Below are 24981 nucleotides of genomic sequence, written 5' to 3'. Positions count from 1 at the left end.
GACCTCCATAACAGCGCTCAATACTCTGGGTGAGGCCTGATCAATGCAGTGTACAGCAGGACTATGACATCTGGAGATGCGAATGTTAAGCCTCTGTTGAGACACCCCAAGATCACATTATCCTTTTTTGTCACTGCATCACACTGGCTGCTCATATTTAACTTACTGCCCACCCGTACCCCAAGATCTTGTTCACACCCACTGCTACTCAGTGGTGTATCCCCAGAGGTGGGATCCAGCAGGTTCTCACCAGTTCCCGAGAGTGGGTTACTAATTATTTGTGTGTGCCGAGAGGGGGTTACTAATTGGGTCTGCTTTTCCGTTAGAAATTCCATTAGGAATTTAAGGAAAGTATCCTTCTTTTGATTTCTAGAAACAAAATTAAGTATTTGAAAGTATTAAGTATTGGACAGGCAGCCAATTAGAGGAGAAGTAGTTGTTTCTGTTGGCAGTAGACGATAGGACTTGCTGTAATGAGTTTAAATTATGGACAGAAAGATACCAGCTGGAAATTAGAAACTCTGTTTTTACAGTAAGATTTTTTTACAGTAACAGAGAAATTATTGATGCCCCACCCCCAGAATGCCCAGCCACGCCCCTGTCATGCCCCGCCCAGCCCCATTGGTGCTACACCACTGTTTGAATCCCACCACCATGGGAACCTGTTACATAAATTTTTGGATCCCACCACTGTGTATCCCCCATCTAGTATGTGCGTGTACCTCATCCAGTATGCGTGTACCTCAGGCGCGTACACTGCTTAAGAATAACGGTGAATAACGGTGAAACCGATGAACAAAGCTAGGTCTTGATTACGTCTTACCATTGAAGCCATCTTGGTCAAGGTCTCCCAGGGGGGTGATGGAGCTGCTGAATCTTGCAAAGACTTCAAAGCCATTCAGCTTCATGGGGAGGAAGCCGCCGGAGGCTTGTTGCAGATAGACAACCACCTGGCCCACTTCTAGAAGTTTGCCATCAGAACCACGGTCCATAAAGAGTGGGGCTCCTATAAGCAAATCTGTGTAGCTGTAAAAAAAAGTCTTTCACCCACTGCAAAAAATAATAGTAAGCCCCTTCCTACTTTCGGAAACACAGGTGCACATCACTGACAGCCACAATCCAGGCATTTCTAAGCCCTACTGATTTCAATGTGGGAACTAAGCAGGCGCTTAGCTGCTTATCTTTCAAAATCTTTTGAAATTCTTATCTCTTGAAATCCATGAGACTGAGAAGCGCTGAGCTTCACACAGTTTGGAACCACCCTTAGCAACTACATTTTTGTTTCTATGCTTTTGGTTCAAGCACAGACCATAGGCCCCTTCCGCACAGGCAAAATAATGCATTTTCAAACCACTTTCACAACTGTTTGCAAGTGGATTTTGCTATTCCATACAGCTTCAAAGAGCACTGAAAGCAGTTTGAAAGTGCATTATTCTGCATGTGCGGAATGAGCCATACATACATCAGATGATCATATTAAAGTATGAGAGCTTATGCCAATAAAAAGTAACACACACCCTTTGGATTGCAAAAGCAAAACAAAATGCTCTCTGCACATGTGCCAAGCGATTCTGCTTGTACACAGGACATGCATTTGTGGAAGGCTTTAATAGAGGAGAGGGATTTAACAAATGATACTGATACTAACAAAAATATTTTTGCCAATTTTGCCTTCCAGATGAAGTGCCTTGTGCTTCAAGGAATGCCATTCAGGCACATGCAGAATAATGCACTTTCAATCCACTTTCACAATTGTTTGCAAGTGGATTTTGCTATTCCGCACAGTAAAATCCAGCGGCAAAATGCATTGAAAGTGGATTGAAAGTGCATTATTCTGCATGTGCGGAAGGGGCCTCAGGGCTTTTATAAATTTAGAATATTTCTGCGCTGGCTGTTCAGAGTCCAGCTTAAGGCAGCTTACCATGAAAAATGCAAGCGCCGTAACAAAGCACATAGCATAAAAATTCAAGTAGCGGATAATTTAAAAGATAAGATAAACCTGCTAACTAGAAGCTTGGGTAAAAAAAGATATGTTGTAGCCAGTGGCGGGATACAAATAATTTAACCACCGGTTCCGGTGGTGGGATTCAAATAATGTAACAACTGGTTGTTTACAAGCACCATTTTAACAACCGGTTCTGCCAAAGTGGTGCGAACCGGTTGAATCTCACCACTGGGTGTAGTCTAATGCATAAAAAGGAAGTAATGCCAGGCAAGTCCCAAGAGTGTGCACATTCCACTGAAAATGCTCTGTCACCACCTCCCTCAGCTCAAAATGCTGGCCTTGACTAAGGTGACCAGATTGTCACCTTTTTAAACCGGGACCAGGGTGGGCAGGTGCACGCGTGGCCGCAGGAGCGCACTGCCTTTTAGGGTGCTCCCCGATTTCCTGCCTTGTGACAGGAAATTTACAGGGTTTCCTGCCCTGTGATGGGAGGCTGCCGCACTGCCTTCTGGGGCGTTCCCGTTTCCCGCCCTGTCACAGGGCGGGAAAAGGGGAGCGCCCCAGAAGGCAGTGTGGCAGCCTTCCAAAAATCGGGACAGTAAAAAAAACCCACGGGACGCGGGACAAATTGGTTTAAGGCGGGACTGTCCCGCCAAAAGCGGGACGTCTGGTCACCTTGGCCTTGACAGGCAGATTTTGACTGCCAAGCAAGTTAGTACGGGATGACTTTTGGGTAGCTCTTATTTACTAAAACACTTTCTGCTGAAAAGCCTCAATGCTCTCACAGAATTTAGCACTGGATCTTTGGGTCACAACCTACATTCCCATTGTCTGACCAACGGTACCCCCAAGCAACACATGGCAATTCCAAAGCCACAAAAGCAATCTATTTACAGTTTGAGAAAAACCAGCTAACACCTCTTGCAAAGCGCTATCATTCATTCAAAACATTGCAGCTGATAGATTCAACGTTATTCAGGGAATGGGAACTGTGCAAGACAGGGATGAAGAAAAGGGAAGACGGGAAAGAAAATTGTCATGCTGGAAATGATCGGAGTGATAAAGTTGGATCCGTGCTTGAGATCTTCTAGATTTACAGGCAAACGGGCCCCAATCGTAAGTCCTGCTGTGTATGATGTCTTCACAAGACAAAGAAGTAACGCATGAACTGTTTAAACGTTCACACGAAGCATTCTGAAATAAGATACTATGCAAAGGATCTAACAGAACAAGCCAGCGAAAAGAAAAGAAAAAATTAAACATGCATGGCGTTACTTTTCGTTGTGTTTTCCCGTTGCTCTTTGTTAATCGAAGATTTGATTTTTTAATTTTACAAAGACAGATAGCCCTTTCCAGATTTTTTTTGTTAAGAAAAGCATAACTTACCCATCTCTATTAATATCTGTGGTGGCTACAGAATACCCAAAATAAGCAGCCATCTGGGAGACAAGATGAAACAGATAATTGTTGCATTTGATGTAAATACTGAAGTAAAGACCTTCAGGATGAAACAGAGGTAGTAGTTGGAGACACTTTTTAAAAAAGCTTCCCCATCTTTTTAAAAATGCGAAGAGCTCCTGTGCATGGCTTTGATTCAGAAAGGAAGTAGGGTTCAAAAATCCCACCCACGATGCTTTCAGCATGAAATAAGAAAAAAGACAGGCAAAAGAACGTGTCTGTCTTTTTTCCCATTCAGGGGATATAAACAAAACTGGGGAAAGGGGAAGGGCTGAATTCCATGAATGAACCATATGGCGTGGAAGCAGTGGTGGGATTCAAATAATTTAACAACCGGTTCCGGTGGTGGGATCCAGATTATTTAACAACTGGTTGCTTACAAGCACCACTTTAACAACCGGTTCTGCCAAAGTGGTGTGAACCGGCTGAATCCTACCACTGGGTGGAAGTTCAAACTCCCTTCTTCCCTCTTCTCCCCATGTCTCAAACCCTAATCTGAATCAGAGGTTCTTGCAGCAACAGCGTGGTAGGAACATCATCATGAATTTCCCAGCATCAGTTCTGTTTTGGCCCTTAAGCATTTCCATTTTTGCTTTTTCCCAATAAATGTTCCCTTACACCTGCCACACACTTTTCAAATTTTGCTTGCTAAAACAGCTGATTTCCTGTTTCACTTCTTTCCTTCCTCTGTAAAACACATTATTTTCTACAAAAATCAGAAAAAAGAATGTTCCTTTCCCTCTGCAGTGACAAGCAGAAATGCATTTTGCTCCTTTTGTTGAATAAAAGGCACTCCCCCAGGCTAATGAACTTTCTCTGGGGTTCCTCTAACATTTATTTTTAAAAGCAGAACTGAATAGATTTAAGGTTACACAACACAGATGAACGAACCAAAGGGTTAAGATAAAATAGGGTCTTATGTAGCTATGTAGCAAAAATACAAATGTGTTTATTCAAATTAAAATCAAAATATCATACTAAAAGGCCCTAAATAGGCTCCCAAAATATACATCCATGAAAATCACCACATGATAACATATAAAGTCTTACACGACACTTTTAGATTCCAACGCATTTCGGCTCAGTGGTAAAAAATAATACAAAATATTGCTATCGGACAAAATGTTACAATATTGACCAAAAAAAGTGCGTTATAAATGACTGAGGTAAGTATCTTTGAAGCAGAAAGCAAACAGAAAATAATTAGATAATTATTTGTACAATCATAAACTCATAAAAATGAATAATAATATAAAAACTTACTGCAAAGTTTAGCACCATTTAAACCCGGGTCTTCAATATGGAACCATTGCTCTTTCAAAAGGTATGAAATGGTGTGCCAATATTTTCAACCAGGCTCAATTTTTAAGAACAAAAATTCAGTAAGTTTTTATATTATTATTATTATTGTGTGGCGATTTTCATCACCACATGATAATAATAATTGCTGCATAGCAATGTAAAAGGCCCTATTTTATCTTAACCGTTTGGTTCTTCCCTCTGACAATGAATGGGATTGAACGTGGGACCTTCTGCAATCCAGTCAGGTGCTCTAACCACAGAGTGTGTGATGGCTCCAATTCACATGATGAGTACTGTTCCCCACCCCTACTGATGCACACGTTTATAGCTCACCACAGGGATGTCATTTTCAGTGGCATCCAGCTGACGAAAGATGACATTTTAAAGACACAACTTGACAAATCCCAGCTGCCAGGTAACCCTAGTGGCTAGAAATTTCATTGCGGAACCTAGTACTAGAACAGGGGTAGGGAACCTGTGGCTCGAGAGCCACATGCGGCTCTTCTGCCCTTGCACTGCGGCTCCACGAGCCGAGCTGCCGGCTTCATCCCTGCCCGCCCTGCAGGCAGCAGAGCGGGCGCACCAATTGCCCGTGGCCGGCTGGGCAGTGCCGTGGGCTTCCCTTCTCGCCCACCCCATTCAAGCGAGGCGGGCGCTTTCCCGGCGGCCGGCAAGGCCAAACCGCTGGCCCCATCCTTGCCCACCCTGCAGGCAGCAGGGCCTTGCTGGCAGGGGCTGATGGGAATTGTAGTCCATAACATCTGGAGTGCCAAAGGTTCGCCACCACGGGACTAGGATCAGGAAAAGTTCAAATCCTCATTTGTGCCATGGTACCTTGTTGGGTGACCTTGGGACAATCACACATTCTCAGCTCTGACCCTGGCTACTACTTGGATGGGACACCTCTCAGGGGATTCCAGGGTCATGACGTGGAGGGAGGCAGTGGCAAACCACCTCTGAATGTCTCTTGCCTTGAAAACGCTATCGGGTCACCATCGAGTCCGCTGTGACTTGATATGGGGAAAAAAGGACTGCCTCTTATTGCTTAGCAAATTCACTGGCTAGATTTATTTGGCCAAATTAACAGTTCTTTGATACAAATCAGTGAGACCTTCATTTTGAAAAACCCCCATCCGACTCTCCACCTTATCCCAATCTTGTCTAGATTATTTTTTTTTCAAATCATAAATCCTTCATTTTTTTCACTGGCCAGGGACAAAAGTATGCCTCACAACACTATCCCCCATTATTAAGGTGACCAGATGGTCACCTTTGTAAACCCAGAAGGCAGTGCGGCAGCCTCCCGTGCACACGGCCGCAGGAGCGCACTGCCTTCGGGTCCGCTCCCCGTTTTCCCGCCCTGTCACAGGAGGCAGTGCGGCAGAAGGCAGTGCGGCAGAAGGCAGCCTTCCAAAAATCAGGACACTTCAAAAAACCCGCGGGACGCAGGACAAATTGTTTTAAGGCAGGACTGTCCCGCCAAAAGCGGGACGTCTGGTCACTGTACCCAATATAGAGAAAATCATACCTGTTCTCCAGTAAAATTGTGCAAAGATGCCATGGTTTTCCCATCATAAATGGACACCTATATAAAAGATCAAAAACTGAGAATTACGTTATTCTAGTGACTGCTGCTAAAAATTGACTATTGAATGGATCTTATTTAAATTTCCTACCAAGCCCAACGTTCTCGCTGCTCTTGGGACACCAGAGACAAAATCTAAACAGAAAAGAAAAGATACATTCTTCAGCAATCTCTGAGGAACAAAGGCCCTTCAAATGACTATTTAGGGAACAACATTGTTATTTGTCATACAAGCATGCATTCCATTGACTTTTATGGGATTTATGAAGAAGGAGAGTTTGGATTTATACCCTGCCTTTCTCTCCTTCAAGGAGACTCAAAGGGGCTTACAAACACCTTTTCCCTTCCTCTCCCCACAACAGACATCCTGTGAGAAAGGTGGGGATGAGAGAGCTCCGAGGAACCGTGACTTGCCCAAGGTCACCCAGCAGGCTTCAGATAGAAGAATCGGGAAACAAATCCAGTTCCCCAGATAGGAGTCCGCCGCTCAGGTGGAGGAATGGGGAGTCAAGCCCGGTTCTCCAAATTAGAGTCCATTCGCTCTTAACCTCTACAGCAGCCGGCTCTCATTAATTATCCCATCAATCCAGAGGTGGGATCCAGCAGGTTCTCACAGGTTCCCGAGAGTAGGTTACTAATTATTTGTGTGTGCCGAGAGGGGGTTACTAATGGGTGATTTTGCCACGTGATTTTTGCCTTAGTTACGCCCCTCCTCTCAGCAGTAGCGCGCAGAACTTGAAGCAGTCTAGCAGGAGGCGCAGCGGCGTGCGTGGCAGCCTGCACCTGCGTGCATTTGTTTCCCGTCCAAGGACCGGTGCAACGGCTGCGTCCTTGCCACAGCCCCGCCCAGGAATGCCCCGCCCAGGAATGCCCGGGCCACGCCCCCGTCATGCCCCGCCCAGCCCCATTGGCGCTACGCCACAGTTTGAATCCAACCACCATGGGAACCTGTTACTAAAATTTTTGGATCCCACCACTGCAACAATCTGTTATAAATGTTAAAAGTTTTCCCCAGTTGTTATAGTGAGCTAGACGCTCAAAAACAGGAGTCCCCAAACATGGTGCCTGAAGGCACTATGATATTTGCCAACATATTTCCTGATTCCCACCAAATGTTTTTATAAAGTGGGCAAGAGTCTGTAGGTTTTTTCCCCCAGCAAAGTTCCTGAGTGGCCACTGGAGATTTGATTGGCTGTGCAGATTTTCTAAAAATGTTGCTTGGCGGCGGCAGCTGCCGCCACAACACAAGGATGTTCACTGTGTGTCTGAAGGCAACCTGTGGCAGACAATTAGTGGCTGCACCCACCATGCTGCGTCAGAAGTCCAGAGATGATCTCAAGCTCAAAAAAGTAGGGGACCCCTACTCTACCAGAACCCCACCTTGCTAACCATCCCTTATTTGCAACAGACACAAGACAGGGTTGGTGGAAGATGTAAGACATTGGCCACCAATAGCAAATATGTGTAAGGGGGAATTTCGCCAGTGAGGAAAGAAGCAAACAAGAAAAGTATGGCAAATCTGGGGACAGGCAAAGTTTTATGAAATAAGCGCACATGGGTGGACAATACTTCTCCAAATCCATTTAACATAGTCCTTTCAGTTCGTTTACAGGTTTGCGCCAGGACCAAAGCCAGCGTGGTGCAGAGGTTAAGAGCAGGTAGATTCTAATCTGGAGAACCAGGTTTGATTCCCCACTCCGCCATCTGAGTGGCAGAGGCTTATCTGGTGAAACAGATGTGTTTCTGCACTCCTACATTCCTTCTGGGTGACCTTGGGTTAGTCACAGTTCTTCAGAACTCTCTCAGACCCACCCACCTCACAAGGTGTCTGTTGTGGGGAGAGGAAGGGAAAGGAGCTTGTAAGCCACCTTGAGTCTCCTTACAGGAGAGAAAGGTGGGGTATAAATCCAAACCCCTCCTCTTCTTTATAGATGGAATTTTGACATACAGGGTCAATGAACATGAAGGGAGAGTGGAACTGATAGCATCCGCCAAGGCCTTCTAGCTACATATGGTCACTGGTTATAGGCAAAATGTCAGGCTCAAGCAATTCAAATTACCTACTGTATTTTTTGCAGTTGCTTTTCTGATACAGACATGTCTGAACAAGTTAAAATCAGTCTTACCAGGATGCAGTTCCCTTTTCCCACAGCAGAAACCAAGGAGTCAGCTGTCCCCTCCAATCTGTCTATGGGACACACTTCTCGTTTCGCTCATGGATTTTCTTTCGCCTCTACCACTCTGTTCCCCCAATATTACCACTGTCAGCCTCCAGGGGGCATATGGATATCTCCGGCTATTACAACTGATCCCCAGCTGACATAGATTCGTTTCCCTGGAGAAAATGGCTATTTTGGAGAGTAAACTCTATGGCACAGGTGTCAAACTCACGGCCCTCCAGATGTTCATGAACTACAATTCCCATCAGGCCTTGTCAGGCCTTGCCAATGCTCATGTTGGGAGGGACTGATGGGAATTGTAGTTCATGAACATCTGGAGGGCCCTGCTCTATGGCAGTGATGGCGAACCTTTTCGAGACCGAGTGCCCAACTTATTTATTGCAAAGTGCCAACACGGCAATTTAACTTGAATACTGAGGTTTTAGTTTAGAAAAAACGGTTGGCTCCGAGGCATGCATTACTTGGGAGTAAACTTGGTGGAAGTCGGTGGCTTTGCTTTGAAGCAACCGTGCAACTCTTCCAACGGGTGAATCATGACCCTAGGAGGGTTTACTCAGAAGCAAGTCCCATTGCCAGCAACCGAGCTTAATCCCAGGTAAAGGATCACGCTTTAGTACTTTGCATGAAAATCAGTGGGGTTTAACCACTGGCGTAATGCCCATTGGGCAAGGTGGGCAGCTGCCCAGGGCATCACCTTGTGGGGGGCATCAAAATGCTGGGTTCGTTTTTGAGTATTTTAGTGGTTTTCCATTTTTGGCCTGCAGGGGGTGCAATTGTTAGGCTAGCGGCACCAAACTTTCAGCGTATCATCAGGAGACTGTCCTTTTGCTACCCCCCAAGTTTGGTGAGGTTTGATTCAGGGAGTCCAAAGTTATGGACTCCCAAAGGGGGTGCCCCTATTCCCCATTGTTTCCAATGGGAGCTAATAGGAGATGGGGGCTACAGTTTTGAGGGTCCATAACTTTGGCCCCCCCTGAACCAAACTGCACCAAACTTGGGGGTATCATTAGGGCAGTCTCCTGATGAGACCCTGAAAGTTTTGAGACTGTGACTTCAGAAATGTGTCCCCCACAGCCTGCAACCCCCATTGACAGCAATGCAGAAAACTCAATGCAGAACAAAGATTCTTGGGCAAATTTCTAGGATGTTCCTGCAGGGGGTGCATTTTTGGATGTATCGGCACCAAAATTTCAGGGTATCATCTGGAGATGATGGCACCCCCCCAAGTTTGGTGCAGTTTGGTTCAGGGGGGCCAAAGTTATGGACCCTCAAAACTGTAGCCCCCATCTCCTATTAGCTCCCATTGGAAACAATGGGGGATGGGGCACCCCCTTTGGGAGACCATAACTTTGGACTCCTTGAGCCAAACCTCACCAAACCTGGGGAGTAGCATAAGGACAGTCTCCTGATGATGTGCTGAAATTTTGGTGCTGAAATTTTGGTGCTAAAAATGCACCCCCTGCAGGCACCAATGTCCTGGTGCAAAAAGAAATTTGGTCGTGGTGGAGTGGCCGCCCATGGGGGGGGGGCATCCAACTCAGGTTTTGCCCAGGGCTACAGTTTGCCCAGGGCTGCCTCGTTACACCCCTGGGTTTAACAGCACTTAAAAGGGTTACCTACACTGCTTCCCCAAAACTAGGTTTAATGCTAATAATCAAGCCTAATAGCCCAGGCCAGCCTAGATGTGTTTGGGGGGGTGGGGACTCTGTTTGCACGTGCCCACAGAGAAGGCTCTGAGTGCCACTTCTGGCACCCGTGCCATAGGTTCGCCACCACTGCTCTATGGCATTATTCACTGAGGTCCCTACCTGCCACAAACCCTCCCCTCTCCAGATTCCACCCTAAAATCCCCAGGGATTTCACATCCCAGACTGGCAACGCTACCCATTATTCATGTCCTATAATGGGGGAACACATCTCATGTGCTCACATATAGCAAATGTGCATAAGAGAATGAAAACAATATAAGGGCTTACAAACAACCAAAATAACCCCTAACTAAGCTACCATATAAATAACATAATAAACTCTGTGTCTATCCAAATAAACCACTTTAATCACAATTTCGCCCAGTCCCTTTAAGAACACCTACACTTACCCACAACAGCAACATTACTACACAAACAGTCATTGTACGGAAGAATTTGTTTGGACCAGATCTTTATATATTGGTTGTAAGGCTGGTTTTTATGAGTGTGCTTTCATGCACCCATGCCGCATTACAGGATCATATTTGTGGACCTTTAATATCATTAAAAAAAATTACGTCACCCATTTCATTTTTTCTAAAGTTCATTCCACACAGGCAGAATAATGCACTTTCAAACTGCTTTCACTGCTCTTTGAAGCTGTGCAGAATAGCAAAATCCACTTGCAAACAGTTGTGGATGTGGCTTGAAAACGCATTATTTTGCGTGTGCGGAAGGGGCCTAAGTGTAGTATCTTAAGAACATAAGAACATAAGAACATAAGAACAAGCCAGCTGGATCAGACCAGAGTCCATCTAATCCAGCTCTCTGCTACTCGCAGTGGCCCACCAGGTGCCTTTGGGAGCTCACATGCAGGAGGTGAAAGCAATGGCCTTCTGCGGCTGTTGCTCCCGAGCACCTGGACTGTTAAGGCATTTGCAATCTCAGATCAAAGAGGATCAAGATTGGTAGCCATAAATCGACTTCTCCTCCATAAATCTGTCCAAGCCCCTTTTAAAGCTATCCAGGTTAATGGCCATCACCACCTCCTGTGGCAGCATATTCCAAACACCAATCACACGTTGCGCGAAGAAGTGTTTCCTTTTATTAGTCCTAATTCTCCCCCCCCCACCCCCCCAGCATTTTCAATCTTACATTTATCTTCGTTGAAATTCATTTTGTTCGTTTTGGCCCAGTTCTCCAATTTGTCCAGGTCATTTTGAAATCGGACCCTATCCCAGTGGTGGGATCCAAAAATTTTAGTAACAGGTTCCCATGGTGGTGGGATTCAAACAGTGGCGTAGCGCCAATGGGGCTGGGCGGGGCATGGCGGGGGTGTGGCCAGGCATTCAGGGGGCGGGGTATTCCTGGGCACTAAATTCCCCTTGGAAGTATGAAGAAGAAGAGTTTGGATTTATATCCCCCCTTTCTCTCCTGTAGGAGACTCAAAGGGGCTGACAATCTCTTTTCCCTTCCCCCCTCACAACAAACACCCTGTGAGGTGGGTGGGGCTGAGAGAGCTCCGAGAAGCTGTGACTAGCCCAAGGTCACCCAGCTGGCATGTGTGGGAGTGCGCAGGCTAATCTGAATTCCCTAGATAAGCCTCCACAACTCAAGCGGCAGAGCTGGGAAACCCGGTTCCTCCAGATCAGCGTGCACCTGCTCTTAGCCATCTAGTGAAGCCTTTGTCAAATGCAAGACCATAACAGACATCCTTATTTCAGAACTGGTGAACTCCACTGAAGTCCACAGATCACACAGAATTCCTCTGAGTACACACACTCTGTGGCCCTTTCCCCACTCACCTTTGCCCGAGGGTTGCTGCGGGCAATTCCCGGGCAATTCCCGGTGCACACAATTCCTGGCGCGCGCCCTGGCTTCCCCACGAACCCACGCTCTGCGCGGGGTCGTCAAAAGGCGCCGTTTCAAAAGGCGCCAGGAATTCCGCGCGTCGAGGGGGCGGGAGAGAGGCAGCGTCGGGCGGCTGCATTCTCACCGCCCCTGAAGTGGGGAAGGCAGCTGGACCCCGCACTACTTGAGGAGAGTAGCGCGGGGCTTAAGGAAAGTGGGGAAAGGGTCATATATACTTAAAAGCATTAAACCACTGTATATAAAGTTCACCAGAACTTTTCACACTCATGCTTCTGAAACATATGGGAAGCTGAGCTCTCAGGAATATGCAGAATAAACAAAAAAAAGAACACTTGTGTGCTACACCTCATCGTCCTGATGATAGAATTCATGGCTGCAGAACAGCCACATCCAAATGCTTTAGCTTTGACTCTTCCTAATAATTTCTGAGGAAGAGCTCACATTAGAGAAGAATCACTGGCACAAGTTGTAGAGATCCACACTGATATCAAAATCTCCTGATATGAATTTTACATATTCAGAAATTTTTAATGCTTGTAATTGTACATCAAAATTGTATTTCACTACAGTAAAAAATGGTTCAGCAGTCTTGGAATGAAGTTCCCTGTTGAATCACAGACGAAACAACTTTTTGGGCACTGAATTCCCTTGGAACTTGGAAGTATGAACATTTCCATACCCTAGTGCAGCCTTTGTCAAATGCAAGACCGTAACAGACATCCTTATTTCAGAACTGGTGAACTCCACTGAGGTCCACAGATCACACAGAATTCCTCTGAACCCTACAGAAGATTACCACACCAACAGTGCAATCCAGAACAGAGTTGCTCCAGTCTAAGCTCCTGGTGCAGCTTCAGAATAGAAGTAACAAAAACCACCTTGGCGCATAAAGCGTTTGGCCTCTAGTCCCCAGCCGTCCTTGCCAGGATGGGTGAGGGATCTCCGGGCCTAAGCTCTTTGCAGAGAGGGCTTTGCAGGGGTCGCTTCTCGGGTGAGCGCCTCGGAGCCCAGTGTCCACCGGAATTCCTCCCCTCTCCTTCAGCTACTCCCCACTCGCCGCCTCGCGAGCTTTTTTTTTTATGCGCTGCGGTTGCCCGGCTCCTCTGCCGCTTGCAGCAAGCCCTGGAGTGCGTGCAGCGTGGCGCAGTTTCGGCGGGAATGGAAGTGGGTGGCGGCAGGCAAAAGCACCGCGTGACTGCAGTGCTGAGCGCTTGGATCATGGCTCCGCCTCCTGGAGTTTCGGCGAGAAGCGGCCAAGCGGGTGGTTGGTAGCAGGCAAAAGCACACACCTCAGCAGAGTGCTCTGGATGGCTCCGCCTCCGCCTCCTGGAGTTTTGACGGAAGCTGGTAGCCGCGCCGTAAGCGTGGATGGGGAAGCTTACCAGCGCCTGCAAGTCTCTTTTTGCGGAGCAGACCTGATTAGTAACCCCCTCTCCGCATTTTGTGGACCTGATTAGTAACCCCTCCTCGGAAGCCGGTGAGAACCGGCTCTCGGCATTTTGCGGACCCGATTAGTAACCCCCTCTCGGCACACAAAATTTTTTAGTAACCCCCCCTCGCGAACCGGTGAGAACCGGCTGCATCCCACCTCTGCCCTATCCTCTGGGGCATTACCTACTCCTCCTAATCGGGCGTCATCTGCAAATTTGATTAGCATGCCCTCTGTTCCATCGGACAACTCATAGATAAAAATACTGAATAGGACTGGGCCCAGAATCCTGCAGCACCCCACTAGTCGCATCTCTTCAGGGTGAAGATGAGCCATTGGTGAGGACCCTTTGGGTTTGGTCAGTCAACCAAATACAAATCCACACAGAAACAATAGAATATGTTCTATTCAGCAGAGGCCAATCTGCTGGTGGTCCCCGGCCCCTCAATGATGCGGCTGGTCTCCACACGGGCCAGGACTTTTACAGCACTGGCCCCGGCTTGGTGGAACACCCTCCCTCCAACTGTCCGGGCCCTGCGGGACCTCGGTGAATTCCGCAGGGCCTGTAAGACTGTGTTGTTCCACCGGGCCTTCGGAGTGTCCAGCCGCTGATATGGTGCCCCCTCACTGCTCTTTGCCTTGGCGCTGTTACATCAGGGTCCCCTCATATTGAGGGGCCCGCCGTCCCCCCTTCTTGGGGTAGGTTTTAATTGGGGGTTTTCTGGACGCCTCTTGCTTGTTTATTTATTTATTAACTGTTATCCGCTGTTTTATATGAGTTTTTAGGTTGTTTTATTGATGATTATGGGATGGAGCTACATATTTGTATTCTGTGTATGATCTGCTCCTGCTTGATGTTTTGAATTGTGTTGTTCACCGCCCGGATCCCTTTGGGGATCGGGCAGTATAGAAATTGAACATATAAATAAATAAATAAATAAATAAATAAATAAATAAATAAATAAATAAATAAATAAAATTATCCAATGTCAATACCATTAAAAAAAAGATGCACTAGTGTTATTTTGCCACTCTGGCATAGATTTCTAGGCCACACAGGTCAATTTTATATTTCCCTGCTGTTTAAAGACGATAATTCTGATACAACGCACAGTGTTGCCAGGTTTTGTGCAGCAGGACTCGACAAACATCGCAAGGCAGCCTCTGTTATAAAACAGGCATAATGAATACTAAGTTTGTCTTACTAGAGTGTAAAAGAGGTAAAGTTTCCCCTTCAGTCATGTTCGACTTTGGGGTACCACTGCGAGCAGTGATTTTATAGGCAAGCCGTTTTTGTGGGGTAGTTTGCCATTGCTTTCCCCAGCTATTCTTTACCCCCTAGCTATGAGCTAGGTATGAGCTAGGTACTCATTTACCGACCAAGAAATGGATGGATGGCTGAGTTGACCATGAGCCAGCTGCCAGGATATCTGACCCACAGGGGGCTCAAACTCCTGACTGTGTGAGTGGCAGGGCAAGCACTTAACCACTACGCCATGCGGCTCCTTCTTCACTAGACTGTATTGTGACCTAATAGTTATAGTCTTTTGGGGTGCTGTGTGGTTTCCGAGCTGTATGGCCGTGTTCTAGCAGCATTCTGACATTTCGCCTGCATCTGTGGCTGGCATCTTCAGAGGATCTGATTTTATCTGCCAATTTTATTATTCCCTGGTGCCTTGTTTCCTTTTAATATTTACACTCTCATCCCAACCCCTCACGTTCCCATACTTTTTCGTGCTCCCAACTTTCTTCTGTTAGATTCTTTTAGATATATATTGACAGTTGTGATGTAGTTATCCCTTTAAATGGTAAGTATCTCATTTATCATATCCTGGTCCAGGACCGTAATAAAGATTGACGGATTGACTGACGAGGTACATTGTATGAGTCCCCATTAAGGCTACAATCCTCCACTTGCTTGAAATGCTCAGCTCCACTGAAACCAGAGAGAACAAGCAAACATCACACTGCGCACTGGATTCCACCATCTGCACTGTTGATTATGCAGGCCTTTCAATCTACTCCCTGTGAACAAGAATTTGCAGTTTCTGCACATTCCACACAAATATTAATGAGCCATACCTTCTGTGCCATCACCGTTGAAATCTCCCACAGCCACTGAATAACCTGTCAGTCAAACATGGGGGGGAAATTGTGATTAGAAGGCATTTCTTCTTCTCTACACTGCATGACAACTAATATAAACTGTATCTGTTTGAATATTTCGACATGTTTGGGTTTGTTCTGGTTGTGGCTATTTAGGCCATTCGAATTAACTTTTATTTTATTATTTTTTTGCCCTCAAGTCACAGCTGATTTACAGCAACCTCTTAGGGCATAGGTGTCAAACTCACGGCCCTCCAGATGTTATGGACTACAGTTCCCATCATCCCCTGCCATCATCATGATGGCAGGGGGTGATGGGAACTGTAATCCATAACATCTGGAGGGCCACGAGTTTGACACCTGGGTCTTAGGGTTTTCAAGGCCAGAGACACCCAGAGATAGTTTGCTACTGTCTGCCTCTTGCCTCCATGGTATTCCTTGGAGATCTCTGATCCAAATACTTGCCAGGGTGGACCCTGATTAACTTCTGAGATCTGATGAGATCAGGCTATCCTGGGCTATCTGGCTCAAGGGCTCTAACAGGGGCTCATTCCGCACATGCAGAATAATGCACTTTCAAACTGCTTTCAGTGCTCTTTGAAGCTGTGCGGAATGGCAAAATCCACTTGCAAACAGTTGTGAAAGTGGTTTGAAAACGCATTATTTTGCGTGTGCGGAAGGGGCCTAACTTATTTTCTCAGCTACTGAGGGAAAGAAGGTGAGGCTGGTACCGTCTGTTCCCATCCACCAGGGCAGGGGTCTGCAACCTGCGGCTCTCCAGATGTTCATGAACTACAATTCCCATCAGTCCCTGCCAGCATGGCCAATTGGCATAAGAGTGGGAAAGAAACTGGGAAAGAAACTGGGGCACATAGTTACTAGCGTGGGTTTTCCTAATGCATTTTGGGTAGAAAAGCAAGGAAAGGTGGCTGGCAAACCGGGGTATGCATAGCCAATGGGGTATGCACCAGAGCATTTGGAGATAGGTGGGATAAATTATGCAATGGGTTTTTTTAATATGGGGGTACAATTTTAGGGCAATGGGTTGCCAAGGGGTACATGAGTGAAAAATTATTGGGAAACACTTTCATCAATCTCATTGGAAACTGGAGGAAAAGCCCCAAATATGGTCCCATCTTCCACACAAACTGCTATTACTTTATTTCCAAGTAACCCACCCAAATAGCTGTCGTCGAAAGTCGCGCTTGCTGCCCGGGTTGCTAATTGGTTGTCATACTTGGTGGTGTAGACGTTGGCTTTGTATTTTGACACAATATCAGCCACTTGATCAGATATGAGTTGGCCTGGAGAAAGAGGAGAGAAAGGAATTATAAAAATGGGTGGTGTGTGTGTGTGTAGATTTATTTATTTATTTGATTTTATACCCCATGCTATCCCAGCACAACGCCGAGCTCTGGATGGCTAACAATCAATTTCAATACAAATCTCAGAATAAGAACAATTACATAAGTATCCAAAAATATTATATTTATTAAAACTGTAAAAACTGGACAAAGTGTATAACACACTTCTAAGAACATAAGAACATAAGAACTAGCCTGCTGGATCAGACCAGAGTTCATCTAGTCCAGCACTCTGCTACTCGCAGTGGCCCACCAGGTACCTTTGGGAGCTCACATGCAGGAGGTGATTCTCTCTGTGATTCACCTCTGAAGATGCCAGCCACAGATACAGGTGAAAAGTTAGGAACAAGATCTACCAGACTACGGCCACGCAGCCCGGAAAACCCACAACAATCAGTTGAATCCGGCCATGAAAGCCTTCGACAATACACTGTATTCATCTACTTTTGATAGCGAAATAGCAAACGGATGAACTGCAAGCAGAGAAAACTTCCACGGGCATGAGAAAACCTCCACGGCAAATCTCCTGCAGCCCACAGAATCGTCAGCGCCGCTATGAAACTGACAAGAGTTCTGTGCAGCAGGCAGGGAAAAAGAGATCCGTTTTGGCTGACAATGCTCGTGTTCTCCCATGCTTGGGAACACAAAATGCCCAAACAGATCTTTTTATAATATGCTAAAGATGTCTCTGCTGTGCAGGATTACCTTTTCACCTTGCAAAGTTCTAAATATTTGCAAAGGTCAGGGAGTCTTGCAGGAAAACATAACAGGGACAGTCAGAAGGATTGCAGGACAGATATGAAAGAAAGCAGCTGCTTCAACTGCCAACTCTTTCATGGAAATTGCCCCTTCCCAAAGCAGCTTTGCCAGGATAAAGTAGCCCTTGGGGACTGATTTCCCATATTTGCTTGTCACATAAACATGGTGGTAGAAAGTGCTGTCTAGCCGCTGCCAACCCTGTAGAGCACAGGTGTCAAACTCGCGGCCCTCCAGATGTTATGGACTACAGTTCCCATCATCCCCTGCCAGCATGGAGGGCCACGAGTTTGACACCTGTGCTGTAGAGTTTTTAAGGCATTCAGAGGTGGTTTTTGCCGCTGCCTGTCTCTGCGTAGCACCCCTGGTATCCCTTGGTGGTTTCCCATCCAAATACTAACCGGTACTGACCCTGCTTAGCTTCATAAGAACATAAGAACAAGCCAGCTGGATCAGACCAGAGTCCATCTAGTCCAGCACTCTGCTACTCGCAGTGGCCCACCAGGTGCCTTTGGGAGCTCACATGCAGGAGGTGAAAGCAATGGTCTTCTGCTGCTGCTGCTGCTCCTGAGCACCTGGTCTGCTAAGGCATTTGCAATCTCAGATCAAAGAGGATCAAGATTGGTAGCCATAGATCGACTTCTCCTCCATAAATCTGTCCAAGTCCCTTTTAAAGCTATCCAGGTTCGTGGCCATCACCACCTCCTGGGGCAGCATATTCCAAACACCACATCACATGTTGCGTGAAGAAGTGTTTCTTTTTATTAGTCCTAATTCTTCCCCCCAGCATTTTCAATTAACGCCCCCTGGTTCTAGTATTGTGTGTGAGAGAGAAATTTCTCTGTCAACATTTTCTACCCCATGCATAATTTTGTAGACTTCAATCATATCCCCCCTCAGACGTCTCCTCTCCAAACTAAAGAGTCCCAAACGCTGCAGCCTCTCCTCATAGGGAAGGTGCTCCAGTCCCTCAATCATCCTCGTTGCCCTTCTCTGCACTTTTTCCATCTGACGAGATTGGGCTATCCTGGGCCATTCAGATCAGGGCCAGGTACACGTCAGTGGCTTAATAGAACATCACTTTGCCAGCAAAGTGTCTCACCTTGCCAATAAAAGCTTCCAGGTCCTCCAAGAAGCACTCTGTCTCCCTAATGCAGAAAGAAAAATTAAGTTAGGTAAGCCAGCATGGTGTAGTGGTTAAGAGCAGTTGACTCTAAACTGGAGGACTGGGTTTATTCCCCCACTCTTCCACGAGGGGTGGACTCTCATCCGGGGAACTGGATTTCTTTCCCCTACTCTTCCACATGAAGCCTTGGAACTAGTCACCGTTCTCTCAGAACTTTCTCAGTCCCACCTACCTCACAAGGTGCCTGTTGTGGGGAGAGGAAGGGAGGGAGTTTGTAACCTGCTTTGAGACTCTGGCTCATTCCGCAATGCAGAATAACGCACTTTCAAACTGCTTTCAATGCTCTTTGAAGCTGTGCGGAATAGCAAGATCCACTTGCAAACAGTTGTGAAAGTGGTTTGAAAACGCATTATTTTGCGTGTGCGGAAGGGACCTCTGAAAGGTCCAGAAAAGCAGAGTATAAATCCAAACTCTTCTTCCTCTACATGAAGCCAGCTGGGTGACCTTCGGCTAGTCCCAAACCTCTCAGAATTCTTTCAGCCCCACCTACTTCACAAGGTGTCTGTTATTGGGAGAGGAAGGGAAAGGAGTGTGTACACCCCTTTGAGTCTCCTTACAGAAGACAGAGAAGGGGTATAAATCCGAACTCATCTTCCTCCTCATTTTCACCGTAGTATCTTTGTCATGGCCTAGTGCAGTAGTGGCGAACCTATGGCACGGGTGCCAGAGGTGGCACTCAGAGCCCTCTCTGTGGGCACGTGCAAATAGAATTCGTCATGTGGGAATCGCTCCTCCCCCACACATACATCTAGGCTGGCCTGGGCCGCTGGGCTCGATCATTAGCATTAAACCTAAGACCTAGTTTTGGGGAAGCAGTGTAGGTAACCCTGCTAAGCACTGTTAAACCCCACTGATTTTCATGTGAAGAACTAAAGCACGATCCTTTACCTGGGAGTAAGCTCGGTTGCTGGCAATGGGGCTTGCTTCTGAGTAACCCCTCCTAGAGTCGTGATTCACCCGTTGGAAGAGTTGCACAGTTGCTTCAAAGCAAAGCCACCGACTACCACCAAGCTTACTCCCGAGTAACGCACACCTTGGAGTCAACCATTTGTTCTTAACTGAAACCTCAGTATTGAGATTAAATTGCTGTGTGGGCACTTTACGATAAATAAGTGGGTTTTGGGTTGTAATTTGGGCACTCGGTCTCGAAAAGGTTCGCCATCACTGGCCTAGTGCCTGCTCAGGTACTGCTGCAGTTTTATAGAATTCTCCCTACAAAGAATTTTTCCTGTGTAAAGAAGTTGAACATTTTCTGAGGTAGGTAAGCCAATTTTATGGTTTTCCCTGTTCCCTGTTCCCTATGGTTGTATACACCAGATATTTTTTGTTACATTTTTGGATTACTTGATCCCGGAAGCCACTATGCTTCTTATATTCGGAAAACCATGACTTTAAAAAAAAAGAATTTTTGCATGAGCAGCGTAGCGTTGAATAAAGAGAAGGAACCCGTGAACCAGAAAAATCTCCGAGTTACATTTAACCGCTGCTGTGAACTGAGTAGGTAGCTCAGTTCCCATCCCCGTAACGTCTGCAACAGGCACAGTATACCTTGCAGAATTGGTGGAAAGATTACTGAACAACAGCTCTTTATGATACCTAAAGGGTTATATAAACACACTGTTGTGATATCTGGGGTCAGCAGAAGCAGGTCAGAGTTTGCTGGTTACAGAAGGTCTCCTGGTAACTCTGTCTGCACTGCCTTGAGTTCTATGATGGGGAAAGGGTGGGATATAAATAAATAAACATAGTACTTCAATGAGTAACTATTGATTTATTTTGAAAATTCCTATACCGCCTCTCCAGGAATCAATTGGTGGTTGTGGGTTTTCTGGGCACTGTGGCCGCAGTCTGGTAGTATTCGCTCCTAACATTTCGCCTGCATCTACGGCTGGCACCTTCAGAGGTATGTCATGGTAAGATGTGTTTCTCTCCATGGCATACCTCTAAAGACTTTGTAACTAGCTCAGGGGTAGGGAACCTGCGGCTCTCCAGATGTTCAGGAACTACAATTCCCATCAGCCTCTGTCAGCATGGCCAATTGGCCATGCTGATAGGGGCTGATGGGAATTGTAATTCCTGAACATCTGGAGAGCCGTAGGTTCCCTACCCCTGAACTAGCTGATTCACTGAATGTAGAAGCTGTATGCTGCTTTACTTAGCTCAGGGGTAGGGAACCTTTAACACTCAAAGAGCCATTTGGACCCGTTTTCCACAGGAAAAGAAAACACTTGGAGCCGCAAATAATTTTTGACATTTAAAATAAAGATAACACTAAATATATATGGGGTTTTTTTAACCTTTTACTCCGCTCATTCTGAGAAGCGCATGGATGTGCCCGCCCTGCTGCCTGCAGGGCAGGCAAGGATGAAGCCGGCGGCTCGGCTCGTGGAGCCACAGTGCAAGGGCAGAAGAGCCGCATGCGGCTCTCGAGCCGCAGGTTCCCTACCCCTGACTTAGCTAAACACACAATAAGAGAATTCAATCTCTATTTCTAATAGATTTTCCTGAACGCACTGAAGAAATTTCTGTTGAAACGTGGACTAGCGTGCAATGCGTTCTGTGAATGTGGCTGCCGTCGCCGTAGTTTCTTCATTACTTGCTGGAGCTGCTGCTGTCTACTACCACAATTCGTCTTAATATTTTTTATTCCTTGAATATTGGTGATACTGACTCTTTCAACTGACTGGAACGCAATATGACTATTGCAGGTTTCGTGCCTCATGGACAATGTTTATGACATGCTCTCATTATATGTTTGTTTATTACCTTTATATCCAGTTAAATAATCACAATATATCTTTATGAATAATCTTTATGAACGGTTTATGAAGTATCTATTGAAATTATACTCAAACTAACTGCTTATACCTCATTGCCTTGTATCCCTATACATACACTCCTTGTTTGTTAGGCTTGGCTGGCCTCAGATTTTTCAGTATGCCTCTAAAGATGCCAGCTGTAGATGCGGGCGAAAGGTTAGGAGCAAAAACTGCCAGACCATGGCCGTACATCCTGGAAAACCCACAACAGCCAGGCAATCGAATCCATTTTTTGCTAGCTCTCTCCTTCATCACCAGGCAACATGAATGGAAGAAAGAGACACGCTAACAAGCTTCGGTACCTGGGTGAAGTCAATGCTGAATCCTCCTTGACAGAAGCCCTGTCCTTCGGCATCGATGTTGGCTGCAGAACAAGAGGAAATAATCGGCTGTAAGGATGCATAAAATACACTCCAGCAACTGCAGTTTCCAGTCTGCTCTTCAGGATTTTTCTTGGTTGTGCCCAGTTCCCTGGGGCCAACCTGAGAAAAGTTATCATGGAAGCCTAGGTCATGTTGCCGATTTAGCAGTTGGGAACAATGACCCAGAGTAAGATTTCCAAAAGCCGGGGGGTGACTGGTTCCCCTGGAGGAATGGCTGCTGTGGAGGGCGAACTCTATGGTGTTACGCTCCACTGAGATCCCGAACTCTATGGTGTTACGCTCCACTGAGATCCCGAGCTCTATGGTGTTACGCTCCACTGAGATCCCGAACTCTATGGTGTTACGCTCCACTGAGATCCCGAGCTCTATGGTGTTACGCTCCACTGAGATCCCGAACTCTATGGTGTTACGCTCCACTGAGATCCCGAACTCTATGGTGTTACGCTCCACTGAGATCCCGAACTCTATGGTGTTACGCTCCACTGAGATCCCGAACTCTATGGTGTTACGCTCCACTGAGATCCCGAACACTATGGTGTTACGCTCCACTGAGATCCCGAACTCTATGGTGTTACGCTCCACTGAGATCCCGAACTCTATGGTGTTACGCTCCACTGAGATCCCCAACTCTATGGTGTTACGCTCCACTGAGATCCCGAACTCTATGGTGTTACGCTCCACTGAGATCCCCAACTCTATGGTGTTACGCTCCACTGAGATCCCGAGCTCTATGGTGTTACGCTCCACTGAGATCCCGAGCTCTATGGTGTTACGCTCCACTGAGATCCCGAACTCTATGGTGTTACGCTCCACTGAGATCCCGAACACTATGGTGTTACGCTCCACTGAGATCCCGAACACTATGGTGTTACGCTCTACTGAGATCCCGAACTCTATGGTGTTACGCTCCACTGAGATCCCGAACTCTATGGTGTTACGCTCCACTGAGATCCCAAACTCTATGGTGTTACGCTCCACTGAGATCCCGAACTCTATGGTGTTACGCTCCACTGAGATCCCGAACTCTATGGTGTTACGCTCCACTGAGATCCCAAACTCTATGGTGTTACGCTCCACTGAGATCCCGAACTCTATGGTGTTACGCTCCACTGAGATCCCGAACTCTATGGTGTTACGCTCCACTGAGATCCCGAACTCTATGGTGTTACGCTCCACTGAGATCCCAAACTCTATGGTGTTACGCTCCACTGAGATCCCAAACTCTATGGTGTTACGCTCCACTGAGATCCCGAACTCTATGGTGTTACGCTCCACTGAGATCCCAAACTCTATGGTGTTACGCTCCACTGAGATCCCAAACTCTATGGTGTTACGCTCCACTGAGATCCCAAACTCTATGGTGTTACGCTCCACTGAGATCCCAAACTCTATGGTGTTACGCTCCACTGAGATCCCAAACTCTATGGTGTTACGCTCCACTGAGATCCCAAACTCTATGGTGTTACGCTCCACTGAGATCCCAAACTCTATGGTGTTATGCTCTACTGAGATCCCACCTCTTCTCATACCCTTCTTTCCACAGGCTCCACTCAGAAATCTCCAGGTATGTCTCAAGCAGGAGTTGCCAACTCAACCCCAGAGCCTCAAAATTCTCAATACCTGACCAGACTAATATCAATCTGGAGTCAGACAGGAGTCAAGAAACGCAGCCACCAAATCCGTTGCTCACTCCAGCCAACAGTGATCTCAGGCATTTTCCACCACCCCTCTCACTTAACCTAATTTAAATAGGTGCCGGGGTGGGGGGGGGGGTCCTCTTCTCTTGCAAGGACTATGGGCCAGACTAGACATGCTTTTTAAAAAGAGATCTGTCCGGAATGCCCAGACACAATTTGGATTCCCTTGTAGTCACATAGCAACAGTATGTGTGTGTGTGGGGGGGGGGGGCTATTAAAAATAAAGCACAGCTTATTTGGTCTTGGACTGCTACTGTGGGGAAAAAAAGAGCTCCTGCTATGCCAACTGTTTCCTCATGCCAAAACAACTCTGAGAAGGAGTTATTTCCCAGACCTTGTAATAAATGAGTTAAATACTCATGTGGTAGAAAAAAGCCATAACTGGTTCTACACTTAGAATAAGAAGAAGGGGGCTCTAGGAAACACATCAGTATGATCTGTAGAGCTCATGGGCACCTTAGTGATGACTGTCGCCTCAGCACATAATGTTTTGGTCATCCATCAGAACTGCAAGAGGGAAGCCGTTCACTATTTAGTTATGTAGTCCTTACTATTGATTTCCTGGCAATTCCTACCATTACCCAGAAACGACAAAGGCTAGCTCTAGGAATCACTGGAAACTCTATGATAAAACCCAGGATTCTTAACACAGAATTTCCAGCAATTCCTAGAGCTACCCACTAATTTTTCTTCCAAGCAATGGAACCGGGGGTGGGGGAGAGTGCCCCCCCCCACCGAGGGCGTGCCAGCCATACGAAGTGAATTGCCCTATCTATGATGAGATTTGTTTGACTTTGTGGATTATGTCAAGCAGTTTTGTAAGAACTGGGGCTACTAGACAATCTCAAGTGTTCCTTTCCATTTTGCCCGTGTTTACAGAGCAGTAAGCCAAAGAAAGCTTTGACACAACGATTGCCTCACAAGAGGAAAAGAAAGCTAATGTCTCACATGCCACAAGTGAGACCAAGGAGACTTTTTATGATGCGGTTAATCCTCTGGAAACAGGGATTTCCAAAGAAATGTTAATAGATCCTTGTCGTTATCCCTGCATACAATGAAGTGTTCCTTTTCCCTTGAGCATTTTTAAAATTCTTTTGACCTCCGGGGCGATTGACAATCTCTCCTGCTGCTGTTGAAATAGCAGTGGGGAGTGAGTGAGGAAAGAAATAAAGCCAACTGTTCCAAGATAGATTTTTGGCTTTTGTTGGTCC

The 24981-nt window shown here is 46.5% G+C and overlaps 1 protein-coding gene across 1 annotated transcript in view; it reads right to left on the bottom strand.

Annotated features, from left to right (window-relative positions):
- ITGAV (integrin subunit alpha V) overlaps window positions 1–24981 on the bottom strand; it is a 106582-nt gene that overhangs the window by 39300 nt on the left and 42301 nt on the right. The window contains exons 5-12 of the mRNA XM_048485387.1: window positions 21993–22054; window positions 18788–18833; window positions 16744–16869; window positions 15542–15586; window positions 6382–6425; window positions 6234–6290; window positions 3332–3384; window positions 824–1026 (exon numbers count right to left, since the gene is read on the bottom strand). Of these exons, the coding sequence (XP_048341344.1) occupies window positions 824–1026; window positions 3332–3384; window positions 6234–6290; window positions 6382–6425; window positions 15542–15586; window positions 16744–16869; window positions 18788–18833; window positions 21993–22054 (636 nt within the window). The remainder of the gene's footprint in view (window positions 1–823; window positions 1027–3331; window positions 3385–6233; window positions 6291–6381; window positions 6426–15541; window positions 15587–16743; window positions 16870–18787; window positions 18834–21992; window positions 22055–24981) is intronic.

The sequence above is a fragment of the Sphaerodactylus townsendi genome, linkage group LG02 (assembly GCF_021028975.2).
Source record: "Sphaerodactylus townsendi isolate TG3544 linkage group LG02, MPM_Stown_v2.3, whole genome shotgun sequence".
Lineage (NCBI taxonomy): Eukaryota > Metazoa > Chordata > Lepidosauria > Squamata > Sphaerodactylidae > Sphaerodactylus > Sphaerodactylus townsendi.
The sequence above is the reverse complement of the archived record's forward strand: the minus strand, read 5'-3'. Positions and strand labels throughout refer to the sequence as shown.